This window comes from Crocodylus siamensis, chromosome 11, assembly GCF_052110815.1.
Source record: "Crocodylus siamensis isolate JL-2025a chromosome 11, ASM5211081v1, whole genome shotgun sequence".
NCBI lineage: Eukaryota > Metazoa > Chordata > Crocodylia > Crocodylidae > Crocodylus > Crocodylus siamensis.
The window spans coordinates 66954397-66975406 of record NC_143405.1 but is presented as its reverse complement, the minus strand read 5'-3'; the positions used below and the strand labels follow the sequence as shown (position 1 = coordinate 66975406).

The 21010-nt window shown below is 45.9% G+C and overlaps 1 protein-coding gene and 1 long non-coding RNA gene across 8 annotated transcripts in view; one reads left to right on the top strand and one right to left on the bottom strand.

Moving 5' to 3' along the window:
• Window positions 1-2792: 2792 nt before the first annotated feature.
• Window positions 2793-21010, bottom strand: part of LOC149856014 (uncharacterized) — a 37582-nt gene continuing 19364 nt past the window's right edge. For 4 of the 5 annotated variants that reach the window (XR_016438458.1, XR_016438460.1, XR_016438459.1 and 1 more), the window contains 5 exons: window positions 17075-17188; window positions 4147-5028; window positions 3992-4047; window positions 3748-3835; window positions 2793-2972 (listed from right to left, as the gene is read on the bottom strand). This is a non-coding gene — a long non-coding RNA (uncharacterized LOC149856014). Of the gene's footprint in view, window positions 2973-3747; window positions 3836-3991; window positions 4048-4146; window positions 5029-17074; window positions 17189-17425; window positions 17441-21010 lie in introns of those variants that run through there. The other variant, XR_016438462.1, reaches the window with a different exon arrangement.
• On the top strand, window positions 4216-19882 carry CCDC51 (coiled-coil domain containing 51). Of its 3 annotated transcripts, none has more exons than XM_090021693.1 (4): window positions 4216-4301; window positions 5612-5944; window positions 6591-6755; window positions 18501-19882. In XM_090021693.1, exons 2-4 carry the CDS (start codon window positions 5636-5638, stop codon window positions 19281-19283), a joined length of 1257 nt encoding a protein of 418 aa, XP_089877819.1. In that variant the 5' UTR covers window positions 4216-4301; window positions 5612-5635; the 3' UTR covers window positions 19284-19882. The 3 variants fall into 3 exon arrangements, with proteins under 3 accessions (XP_089877819.1, XP_089877817.1, XP_089877816.1); XM_090021691.1 differs by having other exon boundaries at window positions 4285-4424; XM_090021690.1 differs by lacking the exon at window positions 4216-4301 and adding an exon at window positions 4430-4567.

Below are 21010 nucleotides of genomic sequence, written 5' to 3'. Positions count from 1 at the left end.
AGCCTGGGGTCCTCGGGTCACCCAGCGAGTCGCGGTCGGGATTGACCTATTCTGCGAGGACAAGAGAGGTGAACCGGGGGCTGCGGGTGCAGGGTGAGGGCGCCACGATTGCCTCCCTGTGGGCGATGCCAGGGTTGTCGTCACTTTTTCGCCTTGATTGGCTGCTGGCCGTTGCGTTAGCTCCTTCAAGCCACGCCCCCAGTCGTATCGTGATTGGCCGCCGGGACGGTAAAGTCTGTCCCGGCCTGCGACCTGATTGGTCTCGCTGCGATCCTGGGGCGGGGCCGCCTCCCGGTGTTTCGGTCTTGAGGCTGGCGGCGAAGCTGTGAAGCGTCAGCCCCAAGAGTCAGCGGCCCCTGTCCTGCGTCGCGGTCCAGGGCCCAGCCGCCGGCTCGCAAAGCGGGTAGCAGGCGGAGCAGAGCTGGGATCTCGCACGCGTCTGAGAAGCACCAGCGCCGCGGGCCGCAGCATCTTCAGTCTCAAGCCCATGCGGCCCTGCTGCTGTCTCCCACCCCCGCCGCTGAATGGCTACCGGGCATCTCCCAGGTGCCCTTGTTTGTACCAGAACGGTCCTAATATTTGTGGCCGCTCAACAGATTGTTATACAACTTTTCCAGGCTATTGTTTATGGCCAAAATGCAAGCCTGTTGCTCATAGATTAAACTTCTTCAGTGTACATCAGGTTACACATCTACCATTTGTAAGTGAGGCTTTTGCTAGGTCTGCAGCCTGCATCTGAGAATCCGCCCTGCCCAAGCCCACACCACAAGAAGAGCAACAGCCATGACTACTGCTGGTCTCTATGGATGGGTTGGACCATGGCAGGGAAGTGCAGGTGTAGTGCTGGGGCAACAGCACTAGGCATTCTGAAGGCTCTGAGCTGAGCACAGGGTTCCACAGCCAGGGCTTTCAGGGTAAGGGAATGAGTAAATTCCCCAGCAGAGGATAAGTGCTGGGCAGCAAAGACCAAGTCCTGGGTGAGCACAACTGTGGTGGCAACTATCTGCATCATACCTACTGCGAAACCCACATGGAAATCCTGGTGCACAAGCCAGTATTGCCACCAATACCCCCAGCAATTTCTGCACACTGTTGTTCTGCACCTGTCTCCCCAAAACTGACAGGCTTCTGAGCCACAAGAAATCCATTCCCACCCAGCAGCATACAAAGACACGGGAGAAGGTGGTCCAAATGTGGCAGAGGGACAATTCTCCAGGAGTGTGCCAGCAGCTGAAGCACAACCCCTCCTCTCCTATTTAATGTTAAGAGTTGATAAAAGTACTTAGTTAATTTTTGATAATTTGGTTCTGCCATGAGTTAATCAAGATGATGACATGACTCCAAGTAACTCTAAGCCAACAGTCCTTCAGTCAGAAGAGTGTTCTTAGTAGGATGCATTCTATGGTTTCCTTGGGGAGAGCATTGCAGGGATTCAAGGGAGCATGTTTCTAGAGAATACTATGCATGAATCAGAGAGTGCTCCCTCCTGAAAGACAGGGAAAGGATTTATGAGGCAGTGTTTCACCTCTGAGTAAGGCCTTTCCAGGGGACAAAGTCTCACTCAACTTCTGCCTTAATGTTGTGTCCTTAACAGAAACAGTTGGGACATGAAGCATTCCGAGTATCTTAGTGCTGTCAGCCAGTAATACTCTTCCCATTGCTTTACATAGAGCAGCTAGCATTAATGGAGTACCACTCAGGTGAATCCAGAGCACTGTTGCAACATGCCTCTGCATGCTAAACCATTTTTAAGTTACAGAAACTATGGGCTTGATCCAACAGGAAGAGCAATTATATCCAGAAGCATCTTCAAGCACAAGCCTTATACCAACAACAGCATCCATCTCTTGCAAGTAGATGAATAGGCTGTAAACATGGTAGATAACAAAGAAGTCCTGGAATTTTGTGTGTAGCTGGGCAGTCTGGGAAACCCAGACTGGCCAATTTTAATGGATCACACATGGCAGCTGTGCAGGTAAGGCAGAGGGGGAAGCTAACACAAAAACTTGTCCAAAAACTGCAGCTGCTCATGTGAGCAGTCTAATATCTTCCAAGTTCAATCCTGTCTTTAGAAAGTACATATTACTAAGTTACACTATTAAGAACAAAGCTAAATATTGAGACTTCTTTCAAGCACCACACCGACTACCACTTAAAGGGAGGGCAATTACAGCTTGAAATATAAAAAAAAGAACATGTTGGTGACTGAATGGAAGCAATTCTGGATTAGTTTCTGGCTGCTTTTTATATACTTGTTGTGAAATATAACTGTGTAGCACTTAGGCACTGCCATAGTAGTAAGCGTTGTAAAACAGAATAGTAAACAAGGTGAAGCAGCGAAGCTGCTGCCTGTTCCACAATGTTTCTATCATAGACAGCACTTGCTAACGATCCGTGAACAGGAAAAATTATCACTGCTGCTTCTGGCTTTTCCATCTGTAAAATGGGGTGGTATGCACCTCTCTCCATAAAAGCTCCTGAGTGTATTGTTTATGCAAACACATGACCCCATTTATTAGACTTCATGCAAGACAAAAGTATTCCTGGATAACATGCTACCTTGCTCCCCTCCTCCACCCGGTCCTTAGAAACACCAGGGACTGCAGATTTGGGAATGGTGGGAATGAAGGGCCCTGAGGAAACTTCCATTAGAGATGTACACTAATGAACTAAAACACTTCACATCATAGCAATCCATGTAACAAAGGGCAATATGCAATATCACACGGCATGATCCCGTAACACCACCTGAAAGTCAAGGTGCTCTGGATAACAGAAAGAGAGAACACATCTTAACAAAAACAATTTATTGTGACTGAACAAGATGTACAAGGTGCTGGAGTTGTGAATTTTCTGACTCCCTATATCTGCAGATTCAGTGCATGACACCACCACCATTAGCAATGAAGTTGTTTCTGCAGGCTGACCATCTCTTAACTACTTTTTGCCAGACTTCTTTATTCCGCCAGTACCTGTCAAAAGAAGCCACAGCTGCCAAAGCTTGTACACAGATTTAGTCCTGCAAAAGGTCAACTCCCCACCACCTTCCAGTTATTTCTTTCACGTGGATCTCCACTTGGAAGTTTTCACCTCTACCACTGCTTTGTTTCTGCTACATTTGCTCCTCACTATGAAGGTGAACTATTTTGCATGTTATATTTCATCAACACTAGGTTTTTTTTCCACTCACAAAACTCAGTATGTAAAATAAAATCCTATTACATCAGTTACGCACCTAGTGTCATCAACAGGACTAAACAACCTGATTCTACTTCTGATGACAGATTCCTTCACTTTTTAAAGTCATTTGCCCTCTAGGAGGACAAAGACCAATCTATTGGGCTTCCAGGCTTGTTCTCTGCTTAGGATTTGGGGAGAAGGTGTGGGTGAAAGATGGAAGCAGTGAAATCATTTGGGGACATGCCTACTAGAAAAAATGAGTTTTTGGTTGTCCAGACAGAGGGGACTGCATCTGCTGACCTAGCTGAGCGTAGAAAACTGTTTTGAGGAGCATCATTTTAGCTTTGAAAATTTCCTCAGCTCAAGACACAGGTTCAAACAACTAGCACAGATGAAGTGAGCAGCAAGCCTCTAGTCAGTTGTGTCTGACTCGTCTCCTTTTGTCAGTCGTCCTTTCTTGCACACACTGAACACGCCACGGGGTCCCGAGGGCGGCCACTCGCAGATCAGGGCCCGTGGGCGCACCTGGTCTCTGCCTGGCCAAGGCAGGTCCCCAAAGCCACTTACCCAGGGGGCCTTTGGATGCAGCTTTTGCTTTCATCTCTTCCAGCTTCTTCTGCTCCTCCTTCTGCTTCTGCTTGAACGCCACGTCCGCCTGCGGGACAGAGCGCGCCGTCCGCTGCCGCCGGCCCGCAGCGCTGGCCCGGCCGGCAGCCACAGGCCGCGTGGGACACGAAGGCAGCAGCGCCCGCTACCGCCCCGGCACCACCACCCCCCGCCCCCCCGGCCCCGGCCCCGGCCCCGGCCCCACCTCATCCAAGTCCTTCGACTGCTTCCTCGGCTGTTTCAGAGGCTTCTTCTTGCCGCCTGCGCCGGGGGGGAAACGAGACCATGAGGCCAAGGCTGGGCCCGAGCCCCTGGGGCCCGCGCCCCCTCCCCCAGGCTCCGCTCATGGGCCGCCCCTACCTCCTCTGCCCGACATGGCGCCGCCCGCGCTAGCCACTGCCCCGGAAGTACAATCCCGTCGTCGCGGGAACCGCAGCGGCTTTCTCACTCGTCATTTCCGGCGGCGCCGGGCCGTTTCCGTCCTTGTTTCCGGGCGCGCGGACCTAGCGGGCCGGGTGAGCGGCTGGCGCGGGGGAAGCCTGGGTTGACGGCGTGGCGGTTTCGGATCCTTGTCGGAGGGCTCGGCCCAGCCGGTTGGCTGCAGTCGGAGCGCGGCTCTCGGTCGCCCCCGCCTCGCTGTAAGCTCGGGGCAGGCGCCCTGCACCCGCCCCGCCGCTAGGCAGGGCTGAGGGCAGTTCCAGCCCGGCCCTTGCTCCGACACGCCGCTCGTGGAAAGGGGAGGCGCGGTGCGCCCGGCTGCCTCCGACTCCGGGACGAGCAGGTGGGGCTGGGCTGCAAAGGGCTGTGGCATCGCCTGTGCCACTGCGCCCCTGCAAGGCGCCAGCAGCCCCCCGGGTGCCGCCACACTGGTGGAGAACACGGGTGTAACCGCTGAAGCACCTTGTTTCTCAGCTAAAACTGTTCTTTACAACACAGCTGATGCTATCTATTATTAATTTAAAAGACCCAGACAGCTCTGCAACTGGTACACCTCTGGAGGGAGCATGCAGCCATTGGGTTTGTTGAGGCACAAGGACTTCAGGGGGCAAGTCTGCATGGGGCAATGGGAGACTGGCATGTACCAAACTGGAAGACAAAACCAAACTGCAATTACAGAGAAAAGTCATGACAGGACATTTTAAAAAGTGCAGGAATTGTTACCAGTAAACATTTTCAAACTGTTAATAGGCAACCTTGATTGCAGATTCACTGTTGGGACTCTTCATGATCTTGGTGATTGATCTGCAGATTTAATTTTTCCAAATGATCTCATCAGAAGAAGTTGCAGGGTCCCAAGTTTTGCACTTGCATGGTTTTACATCTACCCATTCTGCATGTGTTTTCCCCCACATCAGCACTTAATTTCTAGAGGACAGGGTCATGTTCCCTCTTACTCTCCCCTTTCTTTCTCAGGGTCAGTAGCAACAAAGTAAAGGTGCTATGCTCAAGTATGGAAATATAGCAAACATCTGTAGGTAAATCCATGTGTTAATCATTCTGTGCTTGTGTGCTATGCTACATTGTGACCATCACTACAAGCACTGATTTTTGGGCTAGTCTCAAGGCTTATTGACAAAATTAGTAATCAGGAGACACGATAAGAGTACTGACAAATGTCAGGAAGGCAAACATGCGTGGTAGAACCGTCATCTGTAAACCCTTCAGGCGAGTCCCCTGGAAAGTTTCCAAGCATAGTATAGATAAGTAACAAGTGGTTGTGTCATTGTTAATTTGAAACTTTTGCTTTTAAACCAATGCATGCACAAGTTTATGTGCCTATAAGTTTAAGAGGGAAACATCTTCCTTTCCTGTTGGTTCTTTGCAGTGACTGGATTCAAGGTGTGGTCCAATGAGGTACAATGGTACCATAGCCTCAGTGCGCTATGGCACGCCGTATCACCATTCTTTTATACTGGGGAGCCATAGAATGAATTTACATGTAGTGAGGACTTTCTGCGCTCCAGCATCAAAGAGGCCTGAGACTAAGACTCCAGTGGAAATGGTGGTGAATCTCTCTCATCGGCTAACAGAAGTTGGGAAAGTAATGGGAAGAAACTCTCTCCAAAGACTCTCCACAACAGTCAAAAGTTGGTGGGACAGATATGAAGAGTTTGTTGGTCTTAATGAAGTTCGAGGGGCTCAGGGAAAAGTAACCGAGGTAATTGCTTGGCATTGTTAATACTCAGAGAATAATATAGAAACCTGTAAATAAAGACATAGGTTGTCCTGTTGAGCTGTCAAACATATGGCCTGTGGGCTGGATACAGCTCATGGAGATGGGTCATCCTGCCTACTGTCTTTCCCTGGGCTGTGTCACCATGGCCAGTGTGCAGCATCCAGATAGGCAGGGTTTCTCACGGAGTGGGGTTGGGAGCAGGAGTTGACTGCTTGTGGAGGTCATATGCCTTGGTCCCCTTGTCAGCTTCCTGCTGCTATGTGGGGAGATGTCAGTGCAGCCACCAACTGAATTTAGCATTCCTCATTGCTGCTGGCCATGGGATTCTGCAGTGATATGGACCAGGAATTTCAGTCACACCAATACCTTCCCCTCCCACAGCATAAGGCTGACAATGGGACTGTGAGGTCCGCTGCAGGCAGAGCATGCGTCCTGCCAACAAATTTCAGTTTGTCCCTTGTCTAAAGCATAGATTGTAGCTTTAAAACAAAGTAATATTGTAAATATTGGACTCGCCAACTAGGGGTCAGAAAAGAAGCAACAATATATCTACTCCTCAGGAAATTAGGTAAAGCTAGATAATTGGTTCATGTCAGTGCTAATGAGTTTGTGGGTTTTTCCTCTTCAGGCTGAAAAGGTGTTCATGGTAGCACGAGGAATTGTACGAGAGGCACGTGAGAACGTTGAAGCCCAGCAAATCAAACTTAAGGAGGTTCGGGACCGTTTAGATCGAGTCTCTCGGGAAGACATTCAGTACTTAGAACTGGCTACCCTGGAACACAGATTGCTGCAGGTAAGGAAGATACCAGGATTGATGCTTGGGGACTTTGGGTTAGTATGGGGAAAATCCATGTCTCTTGCTTTTACTGGTTATTTTGCAGCTAGGTTTCAGTGAAGGCCAGAAGTGTCATACTAGGTCAGATCTGTCTATGGTGGCAGTCGTAGATGCTTTAGAGCAGGGACGGGGAACCTCTGAACCGGGGACTCCATTTCCCAGCTGCCCGTGCCCATGTGGCTTGTGCCGGTCTCCATGGAGACCCCAGCCTCAGCCATGCGGGCAGAGTGGGTGGCAGAGCAGTGCAGGGGGCTGCTCCAGAGCTGCTGAGATCTTGTGGCAGGGGCAGCTTGCTCCGGAGTCAGGGCAAAGGTGCAGTCTGGGGCCTGCATGCTCCAGGCAGGGGTATGCATGCAGGGGATCGTGGCTCCAGACAGGCTGTCACTGCTGCAAGGAGCCAGGGCAGAGCCATGATCCCCTGCATGCATGCCTATGCACAGAGTGAGCAAGCTACAGATCGTGGCTCTGCCCTGGCTCTGGAGCAAGCTTCCTCCACTGCAAGATCCCAGCAGCCCCCTGCACTGCTCTGCTGCACATACTGCCAGTGTGGCTAAGGCTGTGGTCTCCACGGAGACCAGCACAAGCCACGCAGGCAGGGGTGGTGGGGAAATGGAGTCCCCAGCCAACCGCATCCAGCCTGTGGGCCAGACGTTCCCCATCCCTGCTTTAGAGGGAGAATATATGGACAGGGCATGGCTAGAGTGATCCATTCCTGGCATCTACCATCATTGGTTCAGGGACATCAAAGGCACATGCATGACTTTTCTGTTTAATAACTTTAATCCTCCGTGGATTTGTCTTTTTTTGCACTTAGTTTTATACCTGCTGCTACAACCCTCTGTAGCGAGTTCTATAAATTTATTATATGATTCATAAAGAACACACTTCTCTCTGTTTATTTTTAGCTCTGTCTCCTTTCATTTTCAGTAGGTGGTCCCTGTTCTTGTCTTGTGGGACTTTGGTAATTAAACTTCCCTATTAACTTAATCAGTGCCCTTCATGATCTAATAGGCAGTTATCACATCCCCCTCAGCTATCTTCTTTCTAAGCTGACGAGTTCTAGCCTTTTTGGTCTCTTCTGGTATGACAGCTGCTCCATATCCCTGATCATCCTTGTTGCCCTTCTCTGTGCCTTTTCTAATCCCACTGCATTCTTTTTGAGTTTTGGAAGTACAGTGGACTAAGTTTATTTCTAATGCCATTAACTTCATTGAAGCTATGTCTAGGATGATTTTGGTCTGCTCTGCAGCAGAGAGTTGGATCTTATAGCTTAGGGTTGTTAAGTTAGTACAGCCATTGGAGAAGGAAACGCCTGACTTGCCTACAGAGGTGGAAGTAGGGGCAAGAGTATGACGTGTGAATCTGGGATTCAGCACGCAAACCTAGAATCAAATATGTTTTTAAAGACAGAGGTTAGTTTGAGTAGCTGATTTGCTAACCAGGCTAGTATTAGGTGGAAGGCCACCTTCATCTTTCTCTGCACCTAGGACTGAGTCCTTTCCCAACAGAGTAATCATGATAAGTCTTCCTGCTTTCCCCTGTCTGGTGGCAAAACTCACCTTACAAAAGAGTGCACAAACTCACAAATGACTACCTACCCTGTGTGCGTGAGGTTGTCAAAAGGTGGAGCTGAAGCAAACCTTTACAAATGATGATATGAGAGGACTTCTTCTACTTATGTCACCACAAAAATGATTAAAGGTAGGGGTTGTAATGGGTGGGTGAAGTGTGTGTCATTTGAGACCCTTTGACAAACATGACTCTCTCAACATGACTGTCTTGGTGGCATAGACTCAGAGTTGTTGCCTCTGTCTATGTAAATACTAAGGTCTAACTGTTATGTAAAGCGTACAAATAGGGGACAAGGCTGAGAGAGATGTATCCTGAGTTTGACAGCATGTTTTCAAGCCTACGTAGTCCAGTAGACTTCCGTGCACATTAAGCAAGGAATTTAACCTCTTGGTATCTTGATCGTCCCAGAGCATATCTGACACTGCAATTTCTGAGTCTTGTGCAATGGCTTTTATATATCGTGGTTGTGGAGTCTGTACATGTACTGTTTAGCATGATTTTATAGCAGGAGTTGGCAACGTTTTTGGGCAGAGTGCCAAAAACACCCACAACCTCGACTTGTAGGATCTTAGCATGCCAGGGGTCAGATGGCTGGGGAGCTGCAAGGGGCCCGATCCTTGTTGGGTGAGGGCAGCAGAGCCCTGGCCCCTTCCCCACCATGCGGCCCAAGCCTCACACATGCCAAGCAAAATGCCTTTGTGTGCCATGCTCTGGCACCCAGACAGGGGTTGGGGGGGTGGGTTGTCTACCCCTGTTCTATAGGTTAGGGTTCTGACCCACCTTTCTCCCTACCCACCTTCTTCAGGTCAGCCAATGAATGCAATCATGCACAAAATTGATGGTTACTTAGTACCCATGTTGAAAGGTCGGGTTTTTACTACACCAAGTCCTTAAATCAACAAATAAGTGCCAGTAAGAGAACATCCATTTTGCATTATGCAAGAGGGCTACTGGGAGGGAGGGACAAACACACTCTGTGCTCAGCAAAGGCTAAGTACACCATACTAAGAGAAGGCAGTCTGTCAGGAGGTGGCTGTGGCTTCCAGATTCTCTGTCATAGCGATGGTGCTAGTTTAGGGGCTGCTGTTGTTGTTGCTTGTGTGAACCAGCAGTAATTCCTGATGAATCATCTGCTAGCTGTGCTGTGAAGACACAGTGCTGCTCAGTCACTTCCCTGCTCTGCCTGTCCCAGCAAACCCTGAAAGAGGATAACAGGGGAAGGTATATGTAATTGCATCATCTATTTGCCATCTGGGGACTCACTTTTTACATGGGTATGTCAAGACAAATAACAGCAAACAGTTTGCTGCCTCTTTTTGAGCAGTAAGGTAGATAATCTGGCTCTGCATTTATAAGCAGCTGGATAAGTGCTGAGTAAAAGAACTAGTTAGAAGTAAGACTTGAACTTGAGAAGAAATGTGACCTTTTTGTGGGCAGTAACAACACCCCTGCAGCCACTGCCATTTCCTCTTGGGCTTTTTTTTAACCTTTGGAAACTTTATTATGATTTTTAAAGTTGAGACCAGTGATTCTCAGATGGGGTGGGTAGCACTCTTTTGGTGCGTTCTATGAGATCCTTTTAAGGGTGCCACGGGGTGTGAGGAGGTAAGAGTTTGCTCATTCCTGCCTGGCCCCTATGCAAGGAGGTAAGCACTGTAATAAGTAAATTAGGTTTTGAAATAGGGTACTGCTATATTAAAGTTATGAAGGGGTTCTCTACCTGTTAGACTCTGCTGAAATGCATGTTTAAGGCAGTGATCAAGCACAAGCATCTAACGGGAAATTTTGTTACACATGTGAAAACTTTGCAGTGCTTTAAAGCTACTTGTCTTAAAAAAGTAACCCTTCCAAGTCTCCTTATGTTTTCAATTTCATTGAGATGCACAAAATTTGCTAAAATTAATCTAAGTTAGTAGGAGTGTTGCCAGCAGGTTAAGGGAAGTGATTCTCTCCTTCTATTTAGCACTGGGGAGGCAACATCTAGAGTTCTGTGTCCAGTTCTGGGCTCCCCACTACAAAAAGAAAGCTAGACAGAGTCCAGAGGAGGGGAGTGAAGATGGTTGGGGAGCTGGGGCACATGACTAGTGAGAAGAGGCAGAAGAAAATGGGCTTAATGAGTCTGGAAAAGAGAAGATTGGGGGGGGGTGTTAATTTCAACCCCCTGCAGGGTGGTTCCAAAAAGGATGGAGCTGGACTTTTCTCAGTGGGGGCAGATGATGGGATAAGTTCAAGTTGCAGCAAAGAAAGTTGAGGTTAGATATTAGGAAAAGCTCTCTGACTAGGAGGGTAGTAAAACACTGGAATAGGCTCCCCAGAGAGGTTTTGGAGTCTTCATCCTTGGAGGTGTTTAAGACCAGATTAGATAAAGCCTTGGCTGGGATGATGTAGTTGAGGCTGGTCTGCTTTGAGGAGGGGGTTGGACTAGATGTGACCTCCTGAAGTCCCTTCCAACCCTAACTTTCTATGATTACAAAAGTATAAAACTACACACGGAGAAAAGTTCCAGTCAGAACATGTGAAGAAAGCAGTGGTTGTGTTTTCGTAAATATATGTATAAACTCAGAAAAAAAGGCTGGATTTTGCTTGACTGGGATCAAACATAGAACATTCTTACAAAGTTGAAATTTGTTTAAGGAAGTTATCAGCAGCTGCATAGAGTGGGAGGAATTAACATTTATATTGGTTGACACCAGTGCAAGCAGTTGCTTAATGGTAAATGCTGGTATTCTCATTGTACTGGATTTTAAAATAAAACTCAATTCCCATGCTCGGTATCTATTCTAAAGTCAGTTTGGGGGAAGTTTAAACGCAATGCATTTTTGCTTTAAGCAAGGTGTAAAACAGTGCAGTACTTTTCCCAGGTAAAAGATTAGTCTTTTTTTTCTTTTTTCCTGCACATGCATAATGCAAAAGTGAATTCAATTCTTACATGTTAGATTACCTTAGCAGTGGTCATACCTTAATACATACTTGCATTATTGCCTCCATTTTCAGTTGCTCATAACTCTGAGATTTTTACGTTTCAGACTAAGGTATCAAGTGTTTGTTTTTGTCTTTGAACCTTAAGGTGAAAAATTCTAGTGACTATAGGAACTATATGCATAGCCAAAGCAGCAGGGTCGTAAAAGGGAGAATCAGACAACTGAACTTGAGGAACCTTTTTTTTGTTTGTTTCAGCAGAACTGTTAGGGTGTGCTTTAAAATGGCTTTGTCGCCTTGTCATTCAGGTAACTGGACTTATGCTGGAAAACACTAACTAGACACATGCAAGCAGCTAATTAAATTGGGGGTCAGAGCTTGCTTGCATGAAGGGGCACGGTACCCCTATACACTGCCAGCGTGTAGAATCAGGGCCTTAATTATCTACGTGTGCATCCTCAGCCAAAGCATCGAGTGTGCACCTTTGGTGATTGTGAAAGCCCCAGTATTGCATTGAGCTCTGTATCAGTGGATCTCTGAAGATATAAATGCCTCCTTTAAGGATTGCAATCCACAGAAAGTCCTAGATTTTGTCAAGTAGAATGGCAGTTGTGATGAAAACATCCTAATCTAATGTACTGAGGAGCTCTACTGCTGCAGAGCTTATTAGACCTATAGGAGATGTTCTTTTGCTCTTTCCTGTGGCTTGCCTGAAGGTGTATCAAACTGTCCCCTAGAAGGGTATATGTAGTTCAAGATCAAGGGATATTTGTGCAATAGCTCCAGCAGAGGAAAAAAGTTAAGACTCGTGCCTACACTTCTTTGATATCAGTGGAGCTCAACCATGCTTTTAAATGTATTCCTTCATGAGCAGCACAGCTGTTTAGGAGAAGAGGTAGTTTAACTGTCTAGTAAATGTAGCTGCCTGAATGTGAAGTGGAGCTTCATTTTGGTATAGATCTAGGGGAGAGAGCATGCTACTTGTCACCTCACATCCATGCAACTAAATATACTTCATAATTAAACTACTGCTTTAACAGAAAGCTGATGAAAGGACACACACTAAAGGGATACCAATAAAAATTACTGAAGTTATAATAGAAAAAAAATCTATTATAATAAGTCTAAATCCAGAGAAGTATATTCTTTGTATTGTTATAGTGTCTAGAGGACTGTGCCCTATTGTGGTATAGAACAAATAGTGGTCTAGTATCACACAGCATGAGTATTTAAACAGGAAAAAATGTTTGGATTGTTGTGGTGAAATATATTGTTGCGGCCATATCGTTAGAACTGAATTCTAATATAAATGCACAAGGGGGCAGAGTTCATGTTGTGCAAAGGATTTTAACTGATATTTCCTGACTTGAGTGCTTGCTGCACAGTGTTCATGTTCTCTTTCTTATTTTTTTATGTAATCATATGATAATATGGGATTTCAGAGGGGATGTAAAGCTGGATCTTTTTAAATGAAAACACTCTTCAAAGTTTCCCACATTCCACAATAGCAGGACTATAAGACAATTATATGACTGCAGAAAAAAGACAGAGTAAGGCAAGTCCACTGTGAGAGTTTGTGTTTGCAACTAGGAAAATAAAAATGTAACATAATCAGAAAATTAATGGTAAACTTCTCAGGTGAAGTTTCAAATACATGTTTTCTCAGCCCTGGATATGGAATGCTCCTTTTTGAAAGACATGTTCTAGCCATGCAGCTGTACTGATAGACCCCTTTCTCCTAACCAACTCTGTAAGAGATGAGAGTTGAAGTTGACCTCTCATTTACTGATAATGCTTTTTCATCCTTTTGCTCAGTTTTATAAAACTAGTTAAGGCTAAATACACAGGCTTGCTTTACCTGTGCTAACAGTATCTTTACAACTATGTATGTTCTTGTGATACTAGTTCTGCCAAAGGTCAGTGGCAAGTTATAAGATATTTGTATTATGAGGGTTGGAAATATCATTATCATTATCACTGTAATTTTTAGCAATGTACCCTCCTCCCATATCTGTGGGAGGTAGATTGAGAGCTCTTTTCTGGCTGCTGGGATAAGGAATTATTGGCAGAGGAGACAAAGAAAGTATCCAGAGGAGATGAGAGGCAAGGCATAGTATGCAAGAGAGATTTGGGTTGGGGGTTTGACACATATGAAAGGATCAGAGTTTGAAGAAGAAGCAGGCTTACTGGCCCCTGTTTTGCTCAGTCTCTGAGATGAGTTAAGATGCTCTGTGCTTGCCTGGCACATAAGGAGAAGTACAGGGAAATGGTGCGGGGGGAGAAAAGAAGAACAGCAGCATCCTTAGGATGTCAGCACCTACTGTGGATGTAGTCTTTTTGGACTTCCGGAAGGCTTTCGACACTGTCTCTCACCCTGTCCTCATCAAAAAGCTGAGAGACTGTGGTGTCGATGCCCACACGGTCAAATGGGTCGCCAGCTGGTTGGAGGGCCGCACCCAGAGGGTGGTAGTGGATGGGTTCTTCTCGACCTGGAAGGATGTGGGCAGTGGGGTTCCGCAGGGCTCGGTCCTCGGGCCTGCACTGTTCAACATCTTCATCAGTGACTTGGATGAGGGGGTAGAAAGCACCCTGTTCAAGTTTGCTGATGACACTAAGATGTGGGGGGATGTGGGTGCACTAGAAGGGTGCAATAGGCTACAAGCTGACCTTGACAGGTTGCAACGGTGGGCGGATGAGAATAGGATGGGGTTTAACACTGACAAGTGCAAGGTGTTGCACATGGGGAGGAAGAACCGGCACCACACTTACAGGTTGGGGAACTCTCCTCTTGCCAGCACGGAGACGGAAAAGGATCTTGGAGTCGTCATTGACTCCACGATGAACATGGGCCGGCAGTGTGGGGAGGCAGTCAAGAAGGCCAATCGTACCCTATCATGCATCCACAGATGCATCTCGAGCAGGTCCAGGGAGGTGATCCTCCCCCTCTATGCGGCACTGGTCAGGCCGCAGCTGGAGTACTGCGTCCAGTTCTGGGCGCCACACTTCAAGAGGGACGTGGACAACATGGAAAGAGTTCAGAGGAGGGCCACTCGTATGATCAGGGGTCAGCAGGGCAGGCCTTATGAGGATAGGCTACGGGACCTGAACCTGTTTAGCCTCCACAAGAGAAGGCTAAGGGGGGACCTTGTGGCCTGCTACAAACTGGTCAGGGGGGATCAGCAGGTATTGGGGGAGTCCCTGTTCCCCCGTGCGCTGCCAGGAGTGACCAGGAATAACGGTCACAAACTGGCGGAGGGTAAGTTTAGATTAGATATTAGGAGGCGCTACTTCACAGTCAGGGTGGCTAGGGCCTGGAACCAGCTTCCAGGGGAAGTGGTGCAGGCTCCTAGCCTGGGGATTTTTAAAAGGAAGTTAGATGAGCACCTTGCCGGGGTCATCTGACCCCGGTGCTCTTTCCTGCTAAGGCAGGGGGTCGGACTAGATGATCTACCTAGGTCCCTTCCGACTCTAGCTACTATGAAACTATGAAACTATAAGAAAACATTGGTGTTGAAAAAAATGTATGGTTCATTCACTGTAATGAAAGCATCAGAGGAGTGCCGCAACTAAATGGAGAGGAAGTCCTTGATTTTTAGTGAGGAAACAATCAGTTCCCTTGCTTGAGTAAGGATAGTTCCATGGAAATGGTGGGAGTACTGGAATCAGGTGGGGAAACTGAAGCATACTCAAGTGTAGAAGTGAATTCTGCTTATATTTATATAGAGATTATTTCTGTTGAGAAGATGGGATGATTATTAGAGCATATTTAGAGGTGGAAGGATATTAATAGTTCTCTGTATTTTCTGTCAACCAAAGTTAGGTAGCTGGTAAAGTCATGCACAAGTTAGGGAATACCATAATTAGAGTTTTCTGTAACAGCTTAAGTCAACTGCCTTAAACCTGTCTGGCAGGATAAACAGTCTGCATGCCAATTTTCCACAGGATTCTTACTTCACTGTGAACAGGGCGAATGGCATTAGGGAATAAGGACATCTGTTTATAAACAAGGTCAATCACTCAAAAGTTAGGATGTTCTTGAGTTCAGTGTTATTGGGCCCCCAAGTGCATTATGAGACTTATGTGATCACATACAGGGTTTTTATATGACATCATCTTCAGTCTGTGCTCCCAACTGGACAGCACTTGGTGAGTGAATGAATCAGGAATGTGTAGGAAATGCCCCTGTTTCATTTGCTGCTGAATTTGGAGGTGTGTCATGAATAAGGCAGGGGGCTGTGGGAAGAAAGGAAGATCTGTGTCTAAAGAATTGCAGCTCCAGAGAACCAAGCTCCATTCCTATCTACCCCAAAATTCCTTTGACATACTAGGCTGATCACTCAAACTAGTTTACATCTCTTTTAACTCCTGTTTTACAGATAGACAAATGCTCTTTTTATAACAGCAAGGGATTTATCCAATGTTTTTTAGCAAGTTGATGTTAGATGCTCAGGGAACCTGTTCTAGCTTTGCCATTGACCTGACCCACTGGGTTATCTTAGGAAAATTGTTTTTCCTCAGTCTTCTCATCTGTAACTTGGGAATGATTTGATCCACCTGTGTAAAGTGCTCTGAAATTCAATAGTGACAAGTGCTATATAAGAACTAGGTGGTGTTATTCAAAGAAGATTTGAGGCACTGTAATAAAAGACTCTAAGTGACATGGCAGAGTCCATGAACAAAATGTATATCCAGCAGAGAAAATATTGTGAATCAAAAAAGGAATATTGAAAAGTATCCTTCATTCACTGAACCTTGTCTGTCTTACAAAAAAGAGTAGACTGAGAATCCTGTAAGTACGGTGATAAGCACAAATGAGCCCAAACAAAAGTTCTGACATTTCTTAACTTCTGACAACTTGACTTCGAAATCTTAAGCATCGATTTTTAATGTAAGGGCATTACCCAAGGGGACATAGTCAGGATAAGGTTTCATTTTGGCTAGGTCCTGAACAAACCAGAAGGCTGACAGTTCCTTGTCCAAAGAGCTCACAGTATAGCAACACACAGGATCCAAAAGGTGGGGGGGAAGGGAGATGATCACTCATACCAGATCCATATGGGCATGTACAGCTTTGGTGTGTTAACTGTATTGACACTGTTTCCCAGTCATGTTAACATTGGCTAACGTCATCTAGGCCTTGCAGTAAAAAGGAGGAGTGGATTTAACAGGTCCAACAGGGCCTTTCTTCTGGTGGGACCGTGCACCTCCTGGATTAAGTGGAGGTCCTGTATCTCAGCTAGGAGCCTCCTGGAACGGTCCGTCCTGGCTGACTGTTCCTCCCAGCAGATGTCCGGGTAATTAAAATCACCCATGACAACTACATCCCTTGCCTTAAGTGCCACTGCAAGCTGGCCTGAAAATTCCTGGTCCAGCTCCTCCCCTTGGTTGGGGGGTCTGTAGTAGACCCCCACCGTCAAATCGCTCTCCCCACGGCCCCCTCGAATCTTAACTCAGAGCACTTCAACCTGCCCTTCCTCTGACCCCATTCTGCTGGCAGAGGATGTGTAGTGCTCCTTTACATAGAGTGCCACACCCCCACCTTTCCTTCTTTCTCTATCCTGCCTGTAAAGCCTATAGCCCCTAATGCTAACTGCCCAGTCGTGGGACGAATCCCACCACGTTTCTGTTAGCCCTATGACATCTGGGTTTGAACTAGATATTCTGGGGGTGGGTTCCTCCTGTTTATTCCCCATACTGCAAGCATTGGTATATAGGCATTTAAGGCCTTGCAAGACTGTGTGCGCCATCCCCCGTTTAGGAGGACTGTCTGGACCCCCGTTCCTTACCTTAGCACTCCTTGCCTTTGTCACCTGTCTTGCTCGGATGGCGTCTCCTCGTCTTCCTGCGGCCCCCTCCCCTGGCGAGGCTAGTTTAAAGCTCACCGTATGAGATCAGCCAACCTGGAAGAGAAGACATGCTGCAGCGCAGACTGGAGGGTATTTGGTTATTGCATGCTTCTGGACTTCGCTTGTTGTTACAGGGGTCCAAGAAGGTCCCTCTTCAACACCCCCCCCCCCGCTCCCCCTGTTGCTATGGGTGTCATGGGCTTTTTTATCTGCCTTAGAAGCATTAATTGTCTAGCTACAGCCAAGGGTGGGGATTTTGACTGGTGAGACTAGCAGTGGGACTTGGCAAACCTAGAAGTTCCTGGCTGGAGAGTCTGCCTCCTCTGGGGTCATGCTGATCATCATATTTGGGGTCAGGAGGGAACTTCAACCCACAGCCTGACTGCTGTGGACTATGAAGTGGGTTTGATGTTCTGCTGTAGTGGGGAACATGGTCCTCTTCTGTGGATCTCTTGGCCATGCTTTGACAACTGCTTCCTGTCCCTGTAGTGGCAAGACATTGTCAGCTGTGTTTTGATGTGATCAGATGATGCTGATGCAGAAAAACTGGGAAGAGACTCATGAAAGCCAAGAAAGAGTAAGATTTTCAGGAAGAAGGGTGTGATCAACAGTGACAAAAACAGGAGCTATCAAGGAGGAAGACGAAGGAATACAGGCTCTGAGCTTTACCAAGGAGTAGGTGGTGAGAGTTCCACGAGAACAGCTTCTACACAGTGATGGGGTTGGAGGAGAGGAAGACAACAGCTGTAAATTGTGTGTTTACTATAGGAGTAGTGAAGTCTACTAGTTCCAAGCTACTAGTTTCAAGATGGGTCTTGATCAGTTTATGAAAGGTATTATGTGACATGGGAACTAGAGTCGGTGACCTCAGAGGTCCCTTGCAGTCCTGTTTTCTGTGTTCCTATTTAATAAATTTAGAAGGGAAAGGAAAGAGGGTGATGAACCAGTTTCTGAAGAGATGGAGGCAATCAAAGGTTATGTTTCAAGAAAAGGGATGTTGGAACATCCTTGTCCTACAAACAGAATGGAATGTGTCAGGAAAGAGAGGCCTTCTGCATGCATAAGGCTTGTGGAGTTTAGAGTTTGAAACTTGGTTAGAGCTTCCAGTTGTTAATTTTGAATGAAGTGTGACATTTTTAAATTGCTTTAACCCAAATGAACTGAGGAAAAACCTGAGTCTAGGAGAGGTTTCTAAGACAGAACTAATGCAGCAGTACAGCTGAGGGGTATTAAATTCCACTATAATTCTGTACATGGAGGGGGGGCGGAAATTATAATCTTAGCCAAGTGTTTAATTTGTAGGTATAGCCTTCAATGTGCTCTTATAATTACACATCACCTCTTCAATTCACTGTTTTTTTTGCAGGAAGAGAAGAGGTATCGAGCTGCCTATTTAAGCGCGGAAGAATCTGAGCGGGAAAAATTCTCTCTCTTCTCTGCAGCTGTGAGAGAAAGCCATGAAAAAGAGCGAACGAGAACAGAACGAACAAAGAACTGGTCCATTATTGGTTCTGTATTGGGGGCCGTTATTGGTGTCCTTGGTTCCACCTATATAAACAGGGTAAGGCTGCAAGAATTAAAAACTTTAGTCCTTGAAGCCCAAAAGGGGCCAATAAGCCTACAGGAAGCCATCAAAGAACAGGCCTCCAGCCACTATTTACAGCAAAAGGACCTCAGTGACCTCATCGTAGACCTGAGAAACGTGTTGCAGACTGGAGTGGGGACATCAGAGGGAACTGAAGAGAGTGCTTTGGAAGTTAAAGAAGTCACTACTGCATCATTACAAATAAATTCTCTCTTAGCTTCTTTAAAAGAACAGCTAAACTACTCTAAACAAGTCAGTTCATGCCTGGAAAGCTTACAGCAGCAGCTTAGCTGCCTCGAAGAAAATTTAGGACAAATGGTGTCGGAAGTACAAACTGTGAAACTTGCAGTGCGTTCTCAACCTGTGGAAAGAGTGCAGCCTGCCTCTTCAGCGGAAGGGAAGGGCCAAGCTTTTGGGGTAGAAGGTGTGATTCTGGGATTGTCTGATACTGAGCACAGACTGGAGACCCAAATCAAGAGAAATTCATTCTACAGTACTGTGGTAACCTGCACTGCATTTGCCTTAACTCTTCCAGTACTGTATGTTTTATTCAAAGGAAATTAATCGCCATTTAAACACTCTCTAAGCACTAAGAATCACTGCTAGTCAAAAATCTATATTAAAGTTTCTAATCTTGCTTTCCCAATTTTTGTGTAAGTCATGCACTTGACCTGGAAACCTTTAATCATGCACTTCATCCCCCCATGCACAATACCTTTTTTCTCCAGTACTGTATTCAGTCTGATTTACAAGTCTCAGGCAAAGAATGTTCTACCATTTCATTTGCTGCACCCTCCTCCAGTGTATTCTGTCAATGTCATTCTGGCTTTTTGTCATGTGCAAATTAAAGCTTTTCCCCCTAACTTCTCATTACTAAATATTACAGCTTTTGCCATTTTTATGTCTTCCCATTCTTTTCAGCTTATTTCTTATTATTTTTTCAGTTGTTCAATACACAACATTCTGTTGGTCCTTTTACCAGAGAAATAGAAAAATCTGCACAGAACATTTTATCCTCTGCATTTTAGATGCGTCTCAGTGAGTGGAGAAGGCAAAAATGGGCTGAGATAAGCTATTGATAAATGAATGTTACAGGGATATCATCTGTAATGCAAGACATGCACACCTAGAAGATGCAATTAAAACTTTTTATTGGTAATGTATTGATGTCTGTTTATTATATAGTGTCCGAAATAGACTTGGTGCTTCATCCATCTGACTATGGAAAGTTCCCTGTCCCACCCCTGTGATGAGAGAGAAGATGCAGAAATGCAAACACATTTTTTTTTCAGTAAGGGAGAAATGCTTCTCCCTTAGCTTGTGTAAGCCTCTAGCCATTTACTTTAGTTCTTACCCCCCTTACTGACTTGGCCCTTAGCTATAGTTCCTAAACTGATACTTATTAGCAGCTCTTCTTCTGCTTTTCTTGGCAAATGCTCTTTTTTTCTGTATTTCTCAGCTGTTGACACACCTGGAATACTCACCAGAGCCCTGAACAGAAGATGGACAAACCACCAAACTGACATGAGTGCACTCCAAGCTAAGAAACTTGTGTTTAATTTACTGTTCCTTGTTCTCTTTCTTGCATTCTGTTTTCTTCTTCCTAGTTAGTATTAGTTTATTCTTTACAAAATGTGCTAGCTTGCATTTTTCTTATTTTATTGCTTTCCCATATTTCTGTACTCTCTGGGTCCTTTTCTGTTGTTTTTCTGTCCTTGCTAGGTCTCCTACGCATCCAGATTGAGAATGCATAAATATAATATAAAAAAGTTTGCCCCAAACGTGACTGAAGGTGTTAAAGAAGACCAATTACAACACTGCTGCCTGGTCACCCAGTAGACATTCTCTCCTTGTCCAGAATCTCCATCTTTTGCTGCTTGGCAAGAGAAAGGTGAACATTTGCTTTTTTTTGGGGGGGAGGGATTTTCTGATAAGGTCCTGCATGAACAACAAAGAAAAATTACTAGAGGGAGAAAAGCAGTCTTTCAGCTGAAAAGCTTGTTAATGAATATTGATTGTAAACTCTGAGACTGCAAGCTTCTGGGGCAAGAACTATTTCTTGTGACACGTTTGTTCAACAGGGCCACCGCACATTAATAAATTGTTAGATACAACTGTGTTGTGAATAATAAACCATAATTCAATGTTGCTGCCTTTCGGAGAGGAAAAGCAAACAGTAAGAGTTTTAAGAGTTCTTCTTGAGATCATTGTTATTTTATGTACTCAATGTTTGGGAGGGAAACTGAGTAGGAAGTTGAGGGCATGTGTTGAATGAACTGTTTGGATTGGTG